We start from the raw sequence: 21,932 nt of genomic DNA, 5'->3' as shown, positions 1-21,932 counted from the left end.
AAAAGCGATTTGTCTCTTTCTTTTCTTGAGCTGAGAAATCCATCTACTCCTGCCCTTTGGGCCTTTGTGCGCCAAGACTTACGTCAGTGGCCCCCACGTCCCCCAGTTCTCAGGCCTTTGGCCTCAGACTGAGATTTACACCATCAGCTCCCCTGGTTCTCAGGCCTTCAGACTCAGACTAAATTACACCACCAGCATTCCTTGTTCTTCAGCTTGCAGACATCAGATTGTGGTACTTCTCATTCTCCATAACCACATATGAGCCAATTTCTATAATAAAGCTCTTCTCTTTTTTTTTTTTTTTTTTGCGGTACGTGGGCCTCTCACTGTTGTGGCCTCTCCCATTGCGGAGCACAGGCTCCGGACGCGCAGGCTCAGTGGCCATGGCTCACGGGCCCAGCCGCTCCGCGGCATGTGGGATCTTCCCAGACTGGGGCACAAACCCGTGTCCCCTGCATCGGCAGGCGGACTCTCAACCACTGCGCCACCAGGGAAGCCCAAAGCTCCTCTTTTATATCTCTCTATATATATACTGTTGGTTATGTTTTTCTGGAGAACTCTAACACAGATTTTGGTACCAGGAGTGGGCTCAACAACTTGGACTCCCACTCACCAAGGCCAGCCTGGTTATGGCCACTGTTGAGTGTCCAATCTGCCAGCACAGAGACCAACACAGTATGGCAGCATTCCCCAGGTGATCAGCTATCTACCTAGTAGCAGGTTGGTTACATTGGACTACTTCCATCATGGAAGGGGCAGTGTTTTGTCCTGCCCCTGCAGGTATCTACACTGGATGCAGATTTGTATTTCCTGCATGCAACGCTTCTGCCAAAACCACCATCTGTGGACTTATAGGATACCTTATTCACCATCATGGTATTCCACACAATACTGCTTCAGACCAAGGAGCTCACTTCACAGCAAAGTGTGGCAGTGGGCCCAGGCTCATGGAATTCACCACTTTAGGATGGTTACCCACCATCCTAAAGTAGCTGTCTTCATGGAACAGTGGAATGCCTTTTGAAGACTCAGTTACGGTGTCAGCTAGGTGGCAATACTTTGCAAGGCGGGGTCAAGCTTCTCCAGAACGCTGTATATTCTCTGAATCAGCATCCAGTATATGGTACTGTTTCTCCAGTAGCCAGGATTCACAGGTCTAGGGATCAAGGGGTGGAACTACGAGTAGTGCCACTATAACCCCTAGTGACCCACTAGCAAAATTTTTCTTCCTGTTCCCATAACTTTATGCTCTGCTGGCCTAGAGGTCTTAGTTCCAGAGGGAGGAGTGCTTCCACCAGGAGATACAACAATGATTCCATTGAACTGGAAGTTAAGACTGCTACCTGGCCATTTGGGGTTCCTCATGCCTTTTGAGTCAACAGACAAGGAAAGGAGTTACTGTGCTGAATGGGGTGATTGATCCTGACCACTAAGAAGAACTGGAGTAGTATTCCACAATGGAGGTAAAGAAGAGTATGTCTGGAATACAGGAGATCCCTTAGGGCTTCTCTTAGTATTACTATGTCCTGTGATTAAGGTCAATGGAAAACTACAACATCCCAGTCCAGGCCAGATTAGTTCAGGAATGAAGGTTTGGACCACCCCACCAGGTAAAGAACCATTACTAATAAAACAAGAGGAAAATAGAATGGGTAGCAGAAAAGGGTAGTTATAAATACCAGCTAAGACCACATAACCAGTTACAGAAATGAGGACTATAATTGTAATGAGCATTTCCTCCTTATTTTATAAATATGTTTGTGTGTGTGTGTGTGTGTGTGTGTGTGTGTGTATATTAAGCAAATATCTTTGCTTTCTTTGCTAGTTTATTTCATCATGTTACATAAGATGTATTAACTTTATATCAGCATTTAAGGACCATTAATTTTACAGCATAGCTTTCAGGTTATGGGATACCAGAAGATGAGTAAACATCCTTGAAGGCCTTTACCTCCTCTTCTGGGGGAAGGGATTCATGCGTTTTCAGTTGTACCCAGGATAGTTGTATCATGTCAGGTGGAATTACGACCTTGTTATTGTCTTTATTTGGAGATTATGTTTAAGGAGATGCATACAGGTATCAAGTTGACAAGGAGTGTATTTGTGATGGTTACTTTTGTGTCAACTTGACTGGGCTAACAGATGCCCAAACAGCTGGTAAAACATTAAGTGACCTGTATGTAGACTGGGGGGTACATTTAAAGCTCTGCCACATTTCAAGTCTCCTTTGCTTGTTACTTTCTGCTGGACTCTCCAGTGTCCCCTGCATGTGTATGTGGTTTCCCAGTCGGCCAGGGATGCTGGAAAGCTCATCTAGCCTTTCTATGGCTCTCTCATTTCAAGGTTCCTCTGGTTAAAATTTATGACTGGCCTGAGACTGACACCAACCACTACAGCAAATTCAGGCTAACAAATATCACGCGATCCCCAATTCATTTCCTACTAAGTTGGCCACTATTATCTGATAAATCTGTAGGTTTTTGCCCCTTGCTCTAAACTGAGTCAGCAGCCTCCTCTGCCAGCAAAGCTGCTGGTGCTCTTGGCTAGTTCCATGCTGATAAAATTGCTATTCTCAAGGACTAAGCTGGGGCAGTGGATGGACAGGAGTAGCCCCACGCAAGATGCCAGAAAGACTCTCTCTTTATCTAAAGCTCTAACGGTTTTTTGAGAATGATTTGCAATCTGTTTGTTGCTTATCTATTTCCAGTGCCCTGAAATGGGTGTTTTTGATCATTTTATTTAGTTTGTGTCTGTGTGTGTACGTTTGCTGTGTATGTTGAGAGTGTATACAGACCTCTTTACAAAGCCACAGCCAGAAGTCTCTGCCTCTGTTTACATTTTGATGTACACTTTGATGCAGTTCTATTTACTCTGCAGTTCATTTTTCATGTTTACATATATGTAACTATAAACAGTAGTATTTTCTGTGTCCTAAAAATGCAAGTTATTTTTTCCTTAATGCTGTTTTTTAAAATTAACCTTCTCTTTATTTAAAAAGTCTGGTCCTTTTATTTTATTTTATTTTAGCCACGCTGCATGGCTTGTGAGATCTCAGTTCCCCGACCAGGGATTGAACCCGGGCCATGGCAGTAAAGCCTGGAATCCTAACCACTAGGCCAGCAGGAACTCCCCAAATCTAGCCCTTTTAAACATTACAAAATTCGATCAGTTAATATACCAAATTTTCCTTTCATTTATTGATAAGGTTGTTTCTAATTTTTCACAATTACAAATACTGCCACAGTGAACATCCTTATACATGTTTCCTTTTCAATTTTACTAGATATATCAAATTGGTCCCCCAATTTCATATCAGTTTACATCAGCACTCCCACCAGCTACGAATGAGCAGACCTGTTTACCCACTGTCTGGCAAAAGCTAGATATTTTCAAATTTTTAAAATTTTTACATAGGATGGGGGAAAGCTTGATCTCATTACAGTTTTAAAATATATATAGCTGTAAGATGTGTGACATCCTGCCAAATTGCCCTTCAGGGAGTTTGTAATCAAATTGTTCTCATCAATCACAAATGTTACCCTTTTTAAAATGCTGACAATTTGATAGAAGAAAATTGGCATCTTTGCTGTTATATATTATTTCTTGATTATTGTAAAGTAAACGTAAATTTTAGCTCTTACATTTAGGACAATGATTCATTTTGAGTTAATGTTTATGTACAATATGAGAGTGTTTTGGGGGGTTTTTTGGCGGGTGGATGCCAATTGTTCCAATACTATCTGCTGAAAAGACTATCATTTACACATTGAATTGCTTTTGCACCTTTGTCAAAAATTAATTGGCCATTAATTAATTAAGTCTATTTCTAGACTCTCCTTGTGTTCCAGTGATTCTGACTTCTGTCTATCTCTTCACCAATACCACTCTTGCTAATTGTTGCTTTAGAGGAAGTCTTAAAATCAAGTGGTGTGATTCTCTCCAACTGTATTATTTTTAAAAATTGCTTTAGCTTCTTGGTTTCTTTGCTTTTCCATATAAATTTTAGAGTTGGCTTGTCTATATTTACAAAAATTGCTGCTGGGATTTTGATCATAATTGCATTAAATCCATTGACTGATTTGGGAAGAACTGACCTCTTTACTATATTGAGTCTTCCAATCCAAGAACACAGTGTGTCTCCATTTATTTAGGTCATCTCTGACCTCTTTGGTCAGGATTTTGTAGTTTTCAGGACATAGATCCTGTATATATTTTGTTAGATTTATACCTAAGTGTTTCACTTGGGAGGAGGGGACTATTGTAAATGATATCTTTAAAAATTTTGGTTTCCAGTTGTACCTTGCTAATATAGAAATATGACTGGTTTTTGTGTGTTGATCTTGTACCCTATGACCTTGCGAAGCTTAAACTCACTTACTAGATCTAGGAGATTTGTAGATTCCCCGGAATTCTAGATTCCTTGGCCAGTCAAGTTATCTACAAATAGAGACCATTTTATTTCTTCTAAGCTGTATGTCTTTTTCTTGCCTATTACACTGGCTAAGACTTCCAGTACTATGTTGAGTAAGAGTAGCGAGTGAACATCTTCCCCTTGTTCTTAAGGAACGCATTCACTCTTACCGTTAAACATGATGTTAGCTGTAGGTTTTTTGTACAGGCCTTTTGTCAGATTGAGGAAGTTCCCCTTCCATCATGAAAGGATGTTAAATTCCGTCACATGCTTTTTCTGCATCAATTGGCAAGATTCAGGTTTGAAGACTGAACCAGCCTGACATTCTCAAGGAAAAAACCTCACTTGATCATGGTGTATTATTCTTTTTTTATATATTGCTATATATTTTGTTGAGGATTTTTTACATCTATGTGCATGAAAGGTATTGGTCTATAGTTGGTTTTTTTGTTTTGGTTTTGTCTTTTCTTCCAGTGTCTTTGCCTGATTTTGTTATCAGGGTGATGCTGGCCTCATAAGATGAGTTGGGAAGTAATCCCTCTTCCTCAATTTTATGAAAAGATTATGTAGGATGGGTGTTATTTCTTCTTTAAATGTTAAGTAGAATTACCCAGTGAAATCATCTGGGCTTGGAGATTTCCTTCTCAGAAAGTTAACTACAAATCCTTTTTTTTTTTTTTTTTTAATAATTAGGGTCTATTTGGGTTATCTGTTCATCTTGGTTGAGTTTGTTTTTTATTTTATTTATGGTATTTCATGACAGGCACAAGTCTTAGGTCTTTTTATAATTAAACCTATCAATCTCTTCTTTTCTGGTATATCTTTTGTGCTCAGAGAGTTCTTTCCTCCAATTTTTAACTTCAGTACAACTTCATTCCAGTACTGTACTTTCTTCTGGCTAATTTATATATTTTTTAGTTTTGATGTAAAAAATATTAATCCATCTGGAATTCAGTGGATGCTAGGAGGTGACAATCCAGATTTTCCTTAAAGTTAAAAATTAGTATCCAAGAAAAGAATAAGGTGGCCTTGGAATCTCCTATCTCTATAATCATAAACTTTTTCTCATAAAAAACAAATTTTACATATTCACAAATAGATTAAATTTCTTAATAACCATAACTAATTTTTTTTGTATTTTTTGTAATAGATCTTTATTGGAGTGTAATTGCTTCACAATACTGTGTAAGTCTCTGTCACACAACAAAGTGAATCAGCCACATGCACACATACAACCCCACATCCCCTCCCCGCTGAGCCTCCCTCCCACACTCCCCATCCCACCTCTCTAGGTATAGCAAAGCACCGAGTTGATCTCCCTGTGCTATGCTGCTGCTTCCCACTAGCTAACTGTTTTACATTTGGTAGTGTATATGTGTCGATGCTATTCTCACTTTGCTCCAGCTTCCCCCTCCCCGCCATGTCCTTCAGTGCACTCTCTATGTCTACATCTTTATTCCTGCCCTGACACTAGGTTCATCAGAATGAATCCAAAAATTCATTCATGGAATTTTTTTAGATTCCATATATATGTGTTAGCATATGGTATTTGTTTTTCTCTTTGACTTACTTCACTTTGTATGACAGATTCTAGGTCCATCCACCTCACTACAAATAACTCAATTTCATTTCTTTTTATGGCTAATATTCCACTGCATATATGTGCCACATCTTCTTTATCCATTCATCTGTCTGTGGACATGTAAGTTGGTTCCATGCCCTGGCTATTGTAAATAGACCTGCAATGAACATTGTCGTACATGACTCTTTTTGAATTATGCTTTTCTCAGGGCGTATGCCCACTAGTGGGATTGCTGGGTCATATGGTAGTTCTATTTTTAGTTTTTTAAGGAACCTCCATACTGTTCTCCATAGTGGTTGTATCAATTTACATTCCCACCAATTTTTTAAAAATCAAATATATAGATGGAGCACAAATACTGTGAGTATACACAGGGACATTTTTTAAATGAGCAAGATGATTAGCAAGAAAACACAGAATAAGAAGCTTCAATTAACATTCATGCTAAAGTAAACAATATTCAAAATGTCCAAATAACTTCTGAAAACTAAAAAACAAAAGTTTATTTAATAACATGGGGAAATACAAGAGTGGAAAAAAGTAGGACACAAAACTTTCCCTATAATATCCTCCCTCCTTCCCTCCCCCCCCCACACACACATACACACACACACACACACACACACACACACACACTTTTCCTCTCTCTCTCTTTTTCTCATATATGACTGGAAAATAATGTCCACCAAAATGGATTACTTTTATAAGCAGAGAAAATCAACATTTAAAAAATATTTAAGTTACATTCTTTACAAATCCCAAACTCCTCCTGATAAACCACTGAATACATTAGTGTCCATTAAGTGGATCAAGCCAGGTGAGCATGGGACAGTGTCCTCCCTTACCAGTTCCTTTGCGTCTCTCCCAAAGCTACCCACTTTGAAAAGGATGACTCTGCCTAAGGAAGGACTACTGTTGGATGAGTTCATGACTTGGCTTTCCTCTAGAATCCCCAGTACCTCACTTTTGAATAGAAATCAAGAAAATTCTAGCTGCTACAAACATTCTCTCTTATAAGCCAGAGGAAGAGTCCAGGAGGTTGAGAGTGGAGGAAGGTGAGGAGAGGAGCCAATGTTTTTCTCTTTTATCACTGGATCTCCTCACTAAGTGAGACACCTCAGGTCACATTCATAGCATGTAGGATTTCTACTCTTTATGCAGGTGAGTTTTGCTGAGACTCTAAGGGAATAAAGGAAATGGAAATCAGTTGATCTTACTGTTTTGTTTTTTTTTTTTTTGCGGTACGCGGGCCTCTCACTGTTGTGGCCTCTCCTGTTGCAGAGCACAGGCTCCGGACGCGCAGGCCCAGCGGCCATGGCTCACGGGCCCAGCCGCTCCGTGGCATGTGGGATCTTCCCGGACCGGGGCACGAACCCACGTCCCCTGCATCGGCAGGCGGACTCTCAACCACTGCACCACCAGGGAAGCCCGCCAATCTTACTGGTTTTGATGTTCCAACTAATTTGAGGAGATATGTTGTGCCTAAATTCATGCATAAAGGACTTCCTACAAAATGGTATCCAGTCTTATCTTTCCATCACAGACACGAATAGCTACTTATAATCTGTCCATACTGATAGATAGACCATTCCATTTGCCAATGTGCTTCCCTCCTGTGACCAGGAAATGTTAATATCTGCAAAACCACCTCTTCTACTTACCGCTGTGTTGGGCCTCTTCAGACATGGCATAAGCCTTGGTTAGTAACGTGCTCGCCTCTGCAGCTTGGGGGCTGACTTCAGTGAACAAAGAAACACAGATAGAATAGGCCTGGAATAGAGAAAATCACGACAAGGTAAGTACCCAAATGACAGGGTTTCACTGGGATTTTATAGTAGCTCTCATAGAATTGTTAGTTGACTGAAAGCTGATATGTATATAATCATAGAGTTATGTGAGAGATGAGTTTGAGTCCCAGCTCTGCTACTTCCTAGCTGTGAGCCTTGAGCAAGTAATTTTACCTTCATATGTAGAAGGAATATTTAGTTTCCATTGATTAGGGTTTGGGAAAGATTAAATGAGATGGTGCATGTAAAACACTGGGCACAGTACCCTTCGCATGGTAAATTCTCAGTAAATGTTAGCTATGATTACTTTTATTATATTTCATAGCAAAAATAAAGTCATAACTTTAGCTCAGCCTCTCAAAGGTTCAGTATCAAAAAAAAGTCTAGGGTTCCCTGGTGGCGCAGGGAACACACAGGCTCTGCATTTGTCAAATTACTTACGTACAAGCAAAACACACTTATGGTGGTTTAACCATAAACTTTGAGATACAACCAGCTAGACTAGTTTAAAGGACAAATGACGGCATTGCACCGAAATATCATAAATTTTCATTTAAAAAGTCCTTTGTGGGCTTCCCTGCTGGCACAGTGGTTGAGAGTCTGCCTGCCAATGCAGGGGACATGGGTTCGTGCCCCGGTCCAGGAAGATCCAACATGCCGCGGAGCGGCTGGGCCCGTGAGCCATGGCCGCTGAGTCTGCGTGTCCGAAGCCTGTGCTCCGCAATGGGAGAGGCCACAACAGTGAGAAGCCCGTGTACCACAAAAAAAAAAAAAAAAAAAAAAAGTCCTTTGCATTTGCTAAAGACTTAAGTTCAGTTGCCCCTATGGCTTTTTTCCCTGGAGTAGACTTTCTCAGCTCCCTCTTCCCAGTACAGATAGAGGTGAGGGAAGCCTGGTAGGGGAAATGCTGTCTTAAATCAGGTCACACAGCAGATAGGCCCACTGTGAGTCGTTGTTCTCTGTCCAGGTCATTTAAAGTTGAGGAAGGTCTGTTGTGTGGATCTGGAGGAAAATCAATCCCATCCCCTGTTCTGAGAAGCCCAAGCGTCCCTGGCCCTGGGAACTGGGCCTGGGGCCAAACAAGCCCACCTGCCAAACAAGCCCACCTGGCCGGGGCTTCAGCCAACCCACCTACCTGCTGCAAGTACTGGATGGCCTGGTCATGGTTCCTCCTCAGCTGCTCGATCTGAGCAATTTCCTCGTAAAGACCAACCAGATCTGATGTCCTATCACCCTTAGCAGCAATAACATTGTCAACTGCCTTTTCAAAGTATGCCAGAGCTAGGTTTAACCTGCGGTTGGTCAAGGAGGCTCTATAAGAAGAGGGACAAGAATGGAAAGTCACAGAGAGGCCACTTGCTTTGCAGATGCACAAGGAACCGATTCTAAGAACTAAACGATTTGGTCTTCATAGGCCAATCATGTGAGTGGCTGGCTCAAAACCTAGCCTTGTTGTAAACAAACTCCTACTAACCTGCATTTTACCCACCAGATTCCACTGACTACCATTCATCAAACCCATTAATATATTATGCTATAGTCTAATTTTATTAAAAAGCAAAGGGAAAAAATGGCTTATGGCAGTTCATAACATGCGATAATTTACCCATAAACAAACACTTTCGAAAATCAAAATAAAATTTTATTACCTCTGGCTGCCTCTCTTTTAGGCCAAAGCAGAGGTTTTCCTTTGTTTGATTTAGTTTAGTTTATTCCTCCTCAGTTAAAAATGAGAGAGGATAGAGAAAACAGTGTAAATCCCCCACCAAAAGGGGATGGTAAATCATGGCACACCATACAACAAGATACTTCAGACACTAATCCTGTTTCCTTTCTAGACTAATGTGGAGAAAAAATTTAATGTGCTAAGTTCAAACTACAGTTATAAAACTATACTTAAAATATAAACCTGGTAAGACCTTCAAGATGGCAGAGGAGTAAGACGTGGAGATCACCGTCCTCCCCACAAATACATCAGAAATACATCTACATATGGAACAACTCCTGCAGAACACCTACTGAATGCTGGCAGAAGACCTCAGACCTCCCAAGACAAGAAATTCCCCACGTACCTGGGTAGGGCAAAAGAAAAAAAAGAAACAGAGACAAAAGAGTAGGGATGGGACCTGTACCTCTGGGAGGGAGCTGTGAAGGAGGAAAGGTTTCCACACACTAGAAGCCCCTTCGCGGGCAGAGACTGCGGGTGGCGGAGTGGGGAAGCTTCGGAGCCGCGGAGGAGAGCACAGCCACAGGGGTGCGGAGAGCAAAGCGGGGAGATTACCGCACAGAGGATCGGTGCCAACCAGCACTCACCAGTCCGAGAGGCTTGTCTGCTGACCCGCCGGGGCGGGCGGGGGCTGGGAGCCGAGGCTCGGGCTTCTGTCGGATCCCAGGGAGAGAACTGGGTTGGCTGCGTGAACACAGCCTGAATGGGGCTAGTGTGCCACAGCTAGCTGGAAGGGAGTCCGGGAAAAAGTCTGGAGCTGCCAAAAGAGGCAAGAGACCATTGTTTTGGGGTACGTGAGGAGAGGGGATTCCGAGCGCCGCTTAAATGAGTCCAGAGACGGGCGCGAGCCGCGGCTAAAAGCGCGGACCCCAGAGACGGGCATGAGACGCTAAGGCTGCTGGTGCCGCCACCAAGAAGCCTGTGTGCGAGCACAGGTCACTCCCCACACCCCCTTTCCGGGGAACCTGTGCAGCCCGCCACTGCCAGGGTCCCGTGATCCAGGGACAACTTCCCCGGGAGAACACACAGCGCGCCTCAGGCTGGTGCAATGTCACACTGGCCTCTGCCGCCACGGGCTCGCCCCGCATCCGTACCCCTCCCTAACCCCTCCCTCCCCACCGCCTGAGTGAGCCAGAGCCCCCGAATCAGCTGCTCCTTTAACCCCGACCTGTCTGGGTGGAAACAGATGCCCTCAGGCGACCTATATGCAGAGGCAGGTCCAAATCCAAAGCTGAGCCCCGGGAGCTGTGTGAACACAGAAGAGAAAGGGAAATCCCTCCCAGCAGCCTCAGGAGCAGCGGATTAAAGCTCCACAGTCAACCTGAGGTACCTGCATCTGTGGAATACCTCAATAGACAATGAATCATCCCAAAATTGACACAGTGGACTTTGGGAGCAACTGTAGACTTGGGGTTTGCTGTATGCGACTGACTGGTTTCTGCATTTATGTTTATCTTAGTTTACTATTTAGAGTTTATTATCATTGGTAGATATGTTTATTGATTTGGTTGCTCTCTTCCTTTCTATTTTTAAATGTAGATATATATTTTTTTTTCCTTTTTCCCTTTTTGTGAGTGTGTATAGGTATGCTTCTTTGTGTGATTTTGTTTGGATAGCTTTGCTTTTACCATTTGTCCTAGGGTTCTGTCTGTCCGTTTTTGGGGGGTTTTTTTTAGTATAGTTTTTAGCGCTTGTTATCATTGGTGGATTTGTTTTTTGGTTTGGTTGCTCTCTTTCTTTCTTCTTTTTTTAAAATTATTTTTAGGTTTTTTTTATTTGTAACATTTTTTAAATTTTTTATTTTAACAACTTTCTTTTTATTTTATTTCTTCTTTCTTTTCTTCTCCCTTTTCCTCTGAGCTGTGTGACTGACAGGGTCTTGGTGCACCAGCCGGGTGTCAGGCCTGTGCCTCTGAGGTGGGAGAGCCACGTTCAGGACATTGGTCCACCAAAGACCTCCTGGCTCCACATAAAATCAAATGGCAAAAGCTCTCCCAGAGATCTCCTTCTCAACGCTAAGACCCACTTCCACTCAACAACCAGCAAGCTACAGTGCTGGACACCCTATGCCAAAGAACTAGCAAGACACAAAAACAACCCCACCCATTAGCAGAGAGGCTGCCTAAAATCATAATAAGGTCACAGACACCCCAAAACACACCACTGGACATGGTCCTGCCCAACAGAAAGACAAGATCCAGCCTCATCCACGAGAACACAGGAACCAGTCCCCTCCACCAGGAAGCCTACACAACCCACTGAACCAACCTTAGCCACTGGGGACAGACACCAAAAACAACAGGAACTACGATCCTGCAGCCTGCAAAAAGGAGATCCCAAACACAATAAGTTGAGCAAAATGAGAAGACAGAGAAACACACAGCAGATGAAGGAGCAAGGGAAAAACCCAACAGACCAAACAAATGAAGAGGAAATAGTCTACCTAAAAAATAATTCAGAGCAATGATACTAAAGATGATGCAAAATCGTGAAAATAGAATGGAGAAAATACAAAAAACGTTTAACAAGGACCTAGAAGAAATAAAGAGCAAACAAACAATGATGAACAACACAATAAATGAAATTAAATATTCTCTAGAAGGAATCAATAGCAGAATAACTGAGGCAGAAGAATGATAAGTGACCTGGAAGATAAAATAGTGGAAATAACTACTGCAGAGCAGAATAAAGAAAAAAGAATGAAAATAATTGAGGACAGTCTTAGAGACCTCTGGGACAACATTAAACACACCAACATTCGAATTATAGGGGTCCCAGAAGAAGAAGAGAAAAACAAAGATACTGAGAAATTATTTGAAGAGATGATAGTTGAAAATTTCCCTAATATGGGAAAGGAAACAGTCAATCAAGTCCAGGAAGCACAGAGAGTCCCATACAGGATAAATCCAAGGAGAAACATGCCAAGACACATATTAATCAAACTATCAAAAATTAAATACAAAGAAAAAATATGAAAAGCAGCAAGGGAAAAACAACAAATAACATACAAGGGAATCCCTATAAGGTTAACAGCTGATCTTTCAGCAGAAACTCTGCAAGCCAGAAGGGAGTGGCAGGACATATTTAGAGTGATAAAAGGGAAAAACCTACAACCAAGATTACTCTACCCAGCAAGGATCTAATTCATATTTGATGGAGAAATTAAAACCTTTACAGACAAGCAAAAGCTAAGAGAATTCAGCACCACCACACCAGCTTTACAACAAATGCTAAAGGAACTTCCCTAGGCAGGAAACAAGAGAAGGAAAAGACCTACAATAACAAAGAACAAACCCTAAACAATTAAGAAAATGGTAATAGGAACATACAAATCAATAATTACCTTAAATGTAAATGGATTAAATGCTCCCACCAAAATACACAGACTGGCTGAATGGATACAAAAACAAGACCCATATATATGCTGTCTACAAGAGACCCACTTCAGACCTAGGGACACATGCAGACTGAAAGTGAGGGGATAGAAAAAGATATTCCATGCAAATGGAAATCAAAGGAAACCTGGAGGGCTTCCCTGGTGGCGCAGTGGTTGAGAGTCCGCCTGCCGATGCAGGGGCCACGGGTTCGTGCCCCGGTCTGGGAAGATCCCACATGCCGCGGAGTGGTTGGGCCCGTGAGCCGTGGCCGCTGAGCCTACGCATCCGGAGCCTGTGCTCCGTGACGGAAGAGGCCACAGCAGTGAGAGGCCCAAGTACAGCAAAAAAAAAAAAAAAAAAAAAAGGAAACCTGGAGTAGCAATTCTCATATCAGACAAAATAGACTTTAAAATAAACACTATTACAAGAGACAAAGAAGGACACTACATAATGATCAAGGGATCAATCCAAGAAGAAGATATAACGATTGTAAATATTTATGCACCCAACATAGGAGCACCTCAATATATAAGGCAAATGCTAACAGCCATAAAAAGGGAAATCAACAGTAACACAATCATAGTAGGAGACTTTAACACCCCACATTCACCAATGGACAGATGATCCAAATGAAAATAAATAAGGAAACACAAGCTTTAAATGATATATTAAACAAGATGGACTTAATTGATGTTTATAGGACATTCCATCCAAAAACAACAGAATACACTTTCTTCTCAAGTGCTCATTGAACATTCTCCAGGATAGATCACATCTTGGGTCACAAATCAAGCCCTGGTAACTTTAAGAAAATTGAAATCATATCAAGTATCTTTTCCGACCACAATCCTATGAGACTAGATATCAATTACAGGAAAAAAATCTGTAAAAAATACAAACACATGGAGGCTAAACAATACACTACTTAATAACCAAGAGATCACTGAAGAAACCAAAGAGGAGATCAAAAAATAGCTAGAAACAAATGACAAAGAAAACACAACGACCCAAAATGTATGGGATGGAGCAAAAGCAGTTCTAAGAGGGAAGTTTATAGCAATACAATCCTACTTCAAGAACAAGAAACATCTCAGATAAACAACCTATCCTTATACTTAGAGCAATCAGAGAAAGAACAAAAAAAACCCAACATTAGCAGAAGGAAAGAAATCACAAATATCAGATCAGAAATAAATGAAAAGGAAATGAAGCAAACAATAGCAAAGATCAATAAAACTAAAAGCTGGTTCTTTGAGAAGATAAACAATATTGATAAACCATTAGCCAGACTCATCAAGAAAAAAAGGGAGAGGACTCAAATCAATAAAATGAAAAAGGAGAAGTTACAGCTGACACCACAGAAATACAAAGGATCATAAGAGCCTACTATATGCAACTGTATGCCAATAAAATGGACAACCTGGAAGAAATGGACAAATTCTTAGAAAGCACAACCTTCCAAGACTGAACCAGGAATAAATAGAAAATATAAACAGACCAATCACAAGCACTGAAATTGAGACTGTGATTAAAAATCTTCCAACAAACAAAAACCCAGGACCAGATGGCTTCACAGGTGAATTCTATCAAACATTTAGAGAAAAGCTAACACCTATCCTTCTAAAACTCTTCCAAATTATAGCAGAGGGAAGAACACTCCCAAACTCATTCTACAAGGCCACCATCACCCTGATACCAAAACCAGACAAAGATGTCACAAAGAAAGAAAACTACAGGCCAATATCACTGACGAACATAGATACGAAAATCCTCAACAAAATACTAGCAAACAAAATCCAACAGCACATTAAAAGGATCATACGACATGATCAAGTGGGGTTTATCCCAGGAATGGAAGGATTCTTCAATATATGCAAATCAATCAATGTGATAAACCATATTAACAAATTGAAGGAGAAAAATCATATGACCATCTCATTAGATGCAGAAAAAGCTTTTGACAAAATTCAACACCCATTTATGATAAAAAACCCTGCAGAAAGTAGGCATAGAGGGAACGTCCCTCAACATGATAAAGGCCATATATGAGAAACTCAGAGCCAACATCATTCTCTATGTTGAAAAGCTGAAACCATTTCCTCTAGGATCAGGAACAAAACAAGGGTGTCCATTCTCACCACTATTATTCAACATAGTTTTGGAAGTTTTAGCCACACCAATCAGAGAAGATAAATGAAAGGAATCCAAATCGGAAAAGAAGAAGTAAAGCTGTCACTGTTTGCAGATGACATGACACCATACATAGAGAATCCTAAAGATGCTACCAGAAAACTACTAGAGCTAATCAATGAATTTGGTAAAGTTGCAGGATACAAAATTAATGCACAGAAATCTCTTGCATTCCTATACACTAATGATGACAAATCTGAAAGAGAAATTAAGGAAACACTCCCATTTACCATTGCAACAAAAAGAATGAAATACCTAGGAATAAACCTACCTAAGGAGACAGAAGATCTGTATGAAGAAAACTATAAGACACTGACGATAGAAATTAAAGATGATACAAACAGATGGAGAGATATACCATGTTCTTGGATTGGAAGAATCAACATTGTGAAACTGTCTATACTACCCAAAGCAATCTCCAGATTCAATGCAATCCCTATCAAACTATCAATGGCATTTTTCACAGAACTAGAACAAAAAATTTCACAATTTGCATGGAAACACAAAAGACCTCAAATAGCCAAAGCAGTCATAAGAAAGAAAAACAGAGCTGGAGGAATCAGACTCCCTGACTTCAGACTATACTACAAATCTACAGTAATCAAGACAATATGGTACTGGCACAAAAACAGTGGAACAGGATAGATCAATGCAACAGGATAGAAAGCCCAGAGATAAACACACACACCTATGTTCAACTAATGTATGACAAAGGAGGCAAGGATATACAATGGAGAAAAGAGATAAGTGATAAGTGATGATGGAAAAACTGGACAGCTACATGTAAAAGAATGAAATTAGAACACTCCCTAATACCATACACAAAAATAAACTCAAAATGGATTCCAGACCTAAATGTAAGACAGGTCACTATAAAACTCTTAGAGGAAAACATAGGAAGGACACTCTTTGACATAAATCACAGGAAGATCTTTTTTGATCCACCTCCTAGAGTAATGGAAGTAAAAACAAAAATAAACAAATGGGACCTAATGAAACTTAAAAGCTTTTGCAAAGCAAAGGAAACTACAAACAAGACAAAAAGACAAGCCTCAGAATGGGAGAAAATATTTGCAAATGAATCAACGGACAGAGGATTAATCTCCAAAATATATAAATAGCTCATGCAGCTCAATATTAAAAAAAACAAACAACCCAGTCCAAAAATGGGCAGAAGACCTAAATAGACATTTCTCTAAAGAAGACATACAGATGGCCAGGAAGCACATGAAAAGCTGCTCAACATCAGTAAGTATTAGAGAAATGCAAATCAAAACTACAATGAGGTATCACCTCACACCAGTCAGAATGGGCATCATTAGAAAATCTACAAACAACAAATGCTGGAGAGGGTGTGGAGAAATGGGAACCCTCTTGCACTGTTGGTGGGAATGCAAATTTGACACAGCCACTATGGAGAACAGTATGGAGGTTCCTTAAGAAACTAAAAATAGAATTACCATATGACCCAGCAATCCCACTACTGGGCATATACCCAGAGAAAACCATAATTCAAAAAGACACATGCACCCCAATGTTCATTGCAGCACTATTTACAATAGCCAGGTCATGGAAGCAACCTAAATGTCCATCAACAGACAAATGGATAAAGAAGATGTGGTACACATATACAATGGAATATTACTCAGCCATAAAAAGGAACGAAATTGGGTCATTTGTAGAAACGTGGATGGATCTCTTGACTGTCATACAGAGTGAAGTAAGCCAGAAAGAGAAAAACAAATATCATACATTAACGCATATATATGGAACCTAGAACAATGATACAGATAAATCGGTTTGCAGGGCAGAAATTGAGACACAGATGTAGAGAGCAAACGTATGGACACCAAGGGGGAAAGTGGCAGGGTGGTGGTGGCGGTGTGATGAATTGGGAGATTGGGATGGACATATATACACTAACATGTATACAATGGATAACTAATAAGAGCCTGCTGTATAAAAAAATAAAATAAAAATCAAAATTTCAAAAAAAAGAGAGTCATGTACCACAGTGTTCATTGCAGCTCTATTTACAATAGCCAGGACATGGAAGCAACCTAAGTGTCCATCAACAGATGAATGCATAAAGAAGATGTGGCACATATATACAATGGAATATTACGCAGCCATAAAAAGAAGCGAAATTGAGTTATTTGTAGTGAGGTGGATGGACCTAGAGTCTGTCATACAGAGTGAAGTAAGTCAGAAAGAGAAAAACAAATAATGTATGCTAACACATACATATGGAATCAAAAAAAAATTGTTCTGAAGGACGTAGGAGCAGGACAGGAATAAAGACACAGACATAGAGAATGGACTTGAGGATACAGGGAGGCGGACGGGTAAGCTGGAACGAAGTGAGAGAGTGGCATGGACTTATATATACTACCAAATGTAAAAATGGATAGCTGGTGGGAAGCAGCCACATGGCACAGGGAGATCAGCTCGGTGCTTTGTGACCACCTAGAGGGGTGCGATAGGGAGGGTGGGAGGCAGACACAAGAGGGAGGAGATATGGGATATATGTATATGTATAGGTGATTCAGTTTGTTGTCAAGCAGAAACTAACACACCATTGTAAGGCAATTATACTCCAATAAAGATGTTAAATATATACATATAATCCTGACATGTATATATTTGTGTGTTTATATATGTGTGTATATACACATATATTTATATTTAAATATATATATATATATATATATATATATATATAGAAAGAGAGAGAGAAATAACTGAAATGTTCATAGCAGTTATGTCTGGGTGGTGACATTACAATTGACTTTTATTTTCTTCATGTATATCTGTTCTTTCAAATTTCCAAAACAAATGGGGAATATAATTTTTTAATGATAATAAAAAAGCATTCATTTAGGTTTCTCTTTCTAGAGTTAGCAAGACACAAAGAGAAGAACATGAGTAGTTCAAAGCTGCTTCTCAGTTATTAGCTTTATGGGCAAACTCCAGGAGTCTTTATTTCCTTCCAAATAAAAGAAGGTTAAGAATACCTAAATTACAAGGCTGTTATGAAGATTAGATTTAAAATAATATGTAAAATTGCCTAACATATAGTAGATACACAATCAATATTTCTTCTCTCTTACCCCATGCCCCCATCTTTGTATTCCCAAGTTGAATTAAAAATATAAGTGTGTGTATAAAATTATTTTATATAAAGCATTCTGCAATAGTTACAATTCATTTGAAGCTGGAAGGTTTCTCCCTCCCCTGAAGATGAGAATTTTCAGTCAAAAGAATACATAAGGCATGTTATCTGATAATTCTTCACACACACAAAAACTTTTTTTTGTCAATCAGACCACTCTTTCCCTTGACCATAAGAGCACAAGTTATAGAATGAGAATGCCTTTCATCGAGAGCTTGTAGGGAGATAATCAGCCAAGCTGTCTGACCTGCCTGAGCAACCTGGCCTCATTTTCCCCACCCTTCAAATGGGAAAAAGGATTTGCCCTTCCTAGATATTTGGTGGGTATCAGACATAACTCAGTGTGTCATAGAAGGTGAGCTAGGGATTCAGACGACACAGTGCTGGCTCTCCTACCTATTAGTTCTGTCACCCTGAACTACTTAATTTTTCCATGCCTTAATGTTCTTATCTGTAAATTAAACAGAAAAATACCTACCTCATATGCTTGTGGTATAAGACTGAGTGAAATAAATTATGTAAAGCACTTAGGACAGTGTCTAGGATGTAGTTATACTTTAGTAAACGTTCCAACACTTAGAACAGTGCATGTACAAAACAGGTCAACAGTGTGGAATGGACGAATGAAATATGCACTCAAATTTATTCTGAAAGAGGAACAAGGCTATCTTTCACATGAGCACAAAAACCTTAGTCACTGCCCCGTGTGACAGCAGTAGACATTCACTAGACTCTAATTTATGGGCCTATGGACTTAATTCCATATTTAACTCTGGACGTTCGGACATCTCCCTGCCATTTCCCATTTGGCTTCTAGATTCATGGCTTTTTAGAGGAGGCAGGCATGACTCATGTCATTTCCTTACCATTCCGTCACCTACCCTACCATGCCAAGTGCTTACAGTTTTGGAAACAGATTGCTTTTAAGTATGTGAAGATATTTGAAAACTCTAGGGGATAATAAACCTTTTATTATTCTTTTTTTTTCTTCTGATAATCTGATGGGCCCACTCTCGTATCTAAATATTCTGATTCTCAGAGGATCCCTAACTCAACTGTGAAACAGTTAAGTCTCATTCTGGCTTGAACAAATTTCATGAACTTTGTTTCCATATGGAACACAACTTTCCCTTAAAATGCATGTGCTATGTATAACTCACGGACCTCCAATAAACTGTCTTCATTAACTGTTCCTTCCTCGTCTTTTAAGTTGTCATACTTGATGACAAAAGTAGGTGGCAATTCAGAAAATAAAGGAATTTTACCGTAAGTATGAGAGGTGGCACAAGGAAGGGCTAACAGTCTGTAAGTTCAGATCAAGTTCAGATCCAACACTTAAAGCTTATCACCTTGGGGCTTCCCCGGTGGCGCAGTGGTTAAGAATCTGCCTGCCAATGCAGGGGACACGGGTTCAATCCCTGGTCCGGGAAAATCCCACATGCCGCAGAGCAACTAAGTCCATGCACCACAACTACTGAGCCTGCGCTCTAGAGCCCACGAGCCACAACTACTGAGCCCACATGCCACAACTACTGAAGCCCGCGTGCCTAGAGCCCGTGCTCCACAACAAGAGAAGCCACCGCAATGAGAAGCCCATGCACTGCAGTGAAGCATAGCCCCCGCTCGCCGCAACTAGAGAAAGCCCGTGCGCAGCAATGAAGACCCAACGCAGCCAAAAATAAATAAATAAAATTTATATATTAAAAAAAAAAGCTTCACCTTGGATAGTTTGTTTAACCTCAGCTCAGTTTCTTTGCCCTCTCTCTAATGACATAATTATTGCACTAACTACCTCAGTGGTGGCTGTAAGGATTAAATGGGACAGAGCACACGAAGCTTAGACCATGATGTATGCGTTTGGCAAATACGAGCCTCTTTTACTATCGTTTGAGCCTCTGGGTCTTTGGCTCTGGATATTTTTCTCCCTTTATATAGAGAGTACAAGACAATCATGTAATTCCAGGCCTTAGCCATAAAAGTCCAAGCTTGTCTAAGCCCAGATCTTACCTGCCCAAAGCAATTGTTAGGTCTTTCTCTGAGGCCTGTAATCCAGAAGCACCTCCCTTATATGATTTTTTCAGCTCCTCCATGTTTCTCTCTGACTTCTGCAGGTTGAAATAAGCCTCTCTGCCAGTGAAACAGTCAAGGAGAATGCCAGGTACACAAACCCCCCACGCTGATTAGGGGCAGCAGTGGGTAAGCAAACAAAAGGGGCCCTTGGGAAAACGAAGCAGTATCTGAAAATGCACCCTTCCCTGTGTTCTCTATTTTCCATCTATATATGCTGTCAAGAAGGGAGCATTCTTCAGAAAAGGAACAGGGCCCTGGGTGTCCTGTGGTATTGCTGCAGTCCAGGGCTAGGATGGGTGGTGAGCATTTGGAGTGAACGGAAACCGTAAATTACGCTGGATTTCCTTAGAGGCATCTACTGCATGACAACAATTATTCATTTTTCCCAAGTGGGTTTCTGTAAAAGAGAGGAACTAAATCTGCTGAAAGGGACTTTCTGGGTCATTTAGAAAGTCCAAGCAAAGCAGGTTTTGGGCGAGAGGCAAATAGCAGGAAAGAAAATCCCCTTAATTCCCAAATATCCTTCTATCCCACATTTTCAATAGCCCTCTACTGAGGGCATAAGAGAGGAAGGAAACGTATCAGATTTTGCAAGCTGAGCATCAGAACCAAAAAAGTAGAGAGGGGGATGTTTAGAGAGGAGAGACTGGGGACACATGGGCTCAGAGAGGGCTTATGATTATTCATGAACATGAAAGACCCTGAACAGTTTTCAAGTGGAGATGGTACCAAAAGGAGCTGTCGAAATCACAAGCTTTTTGAGGAGAGGCATATATAACAGCTCCCCTCCGGAAATATGGAGAACTCTTTCTTTTGTCTATTTTGCTTGGCCTCTGGTTTCATGGGCAGTGTTCTCAACGGCATTTCAGAAAAACTAAAATGATCATGTGTACATTAAATCAGAGGTTTGGGGCTGTATGTTACAATCACCTGGGGCTTTTAAAAATCTCCATGAACAGATGCTCCCCAGGCCTACTAAATCAAACTCTCTGCGGTGGGACCCAAATAGCAATCATTCTGAAAGCTCCCCCAGGGGATTACAACGTGCAGCCTACTTTGACAAACAGTGCTTTAAATTACCATTCATTTTCTGTCTTCCTACATGGCCACCACCGCTATCACCTGCGTCCTCATTGCTAACACTGTCTTGAGTGCTCTGAGGAGCGGGACAGGCTCCAAAAGCTTTCAGCTGGCCAGGGGATGTGTCCCCAGTGACAACCCTCCCATGGCTTAACTCAGAGCTCATATGACTAGACACAGGAGGAACATTCGTACTTTCTAGATGGACAGCAGAGGCTTGTGGAAGACCTGGATGCCAGAATGGAGCTACGAGGCCTCGGTTTCACCTCTTACCCTGTGCGAGACGACCCATGTGGCATGCGTGGCCCCTGGCCCTGATCTCCAGACCCCGCTGGGAAGGGAAGGATATCAACTCTGTAGGAGCCAGGCCACCCCCAGAGTGTAGTAGAGCATGACCAGAGTTTCCAGGATTTCCTTTCTCTCCTTGTCTGAGGTCGTGTTTCCCTTCCAGGTCAGCAGTGTGTTCTTGGCAGACTCGGCATGTTTCTTGGCCTGAGCTGGGAGACCTGGGGAAGTTTGAGGGTGGATGGCAAGATG

At 41.1% G+C, this 21,932-nt stretch overlaps 1 protein-coding gene across 1 annotated transcript in view; it reads right to left on the bottom strand.

Annotated features, from left to right (window-relative positions):
• Positions 1-21,932, bottom strand: part of TTC23L (tetratricopeptide repeat domain 23 like) — a 42,492-nt gene that overhangs the window by 2,747 nt on the left and 17,813 nt on the right. The window contains exons 5-8 of the mRNA XM_079915668.1: positions 21,745-21,901; positions 20,253-20,378; positions 8,916-9,093; positions 7,655-7,763 (exon numbers count right to left, since the gene is read on the bottom strand). Coding sequence (XP_079771794.1) covers positions 7,655-7,763; positions 8,916-9,093; positions 20,253-20,378; positions 21,745-21,901 — 570 coding nt within the window. The remainder of the gene's footprint in view (positions 1-7,654; positions 7,764-8,915; positions 9,094-20,252; positions 20,379-21,744; positions 21,902-21,932) is intronic.

This window comes from Stenella coeruleoalba (genome assembly GCF_951394435.1).
Source record: "Stenella coeruleoalba genome assembly, chromosome: 3".
NCBI lineage: Eukaryota > Metazoa > Chordata > Mammalia > Artiodactyla > Delphinidae > Stenella > Stenella coeruleoalba.
Note: the sequence above shows the minus strand (reverse complement) of the source record. Positions and strands in the feature narration are given on the sequence as shown.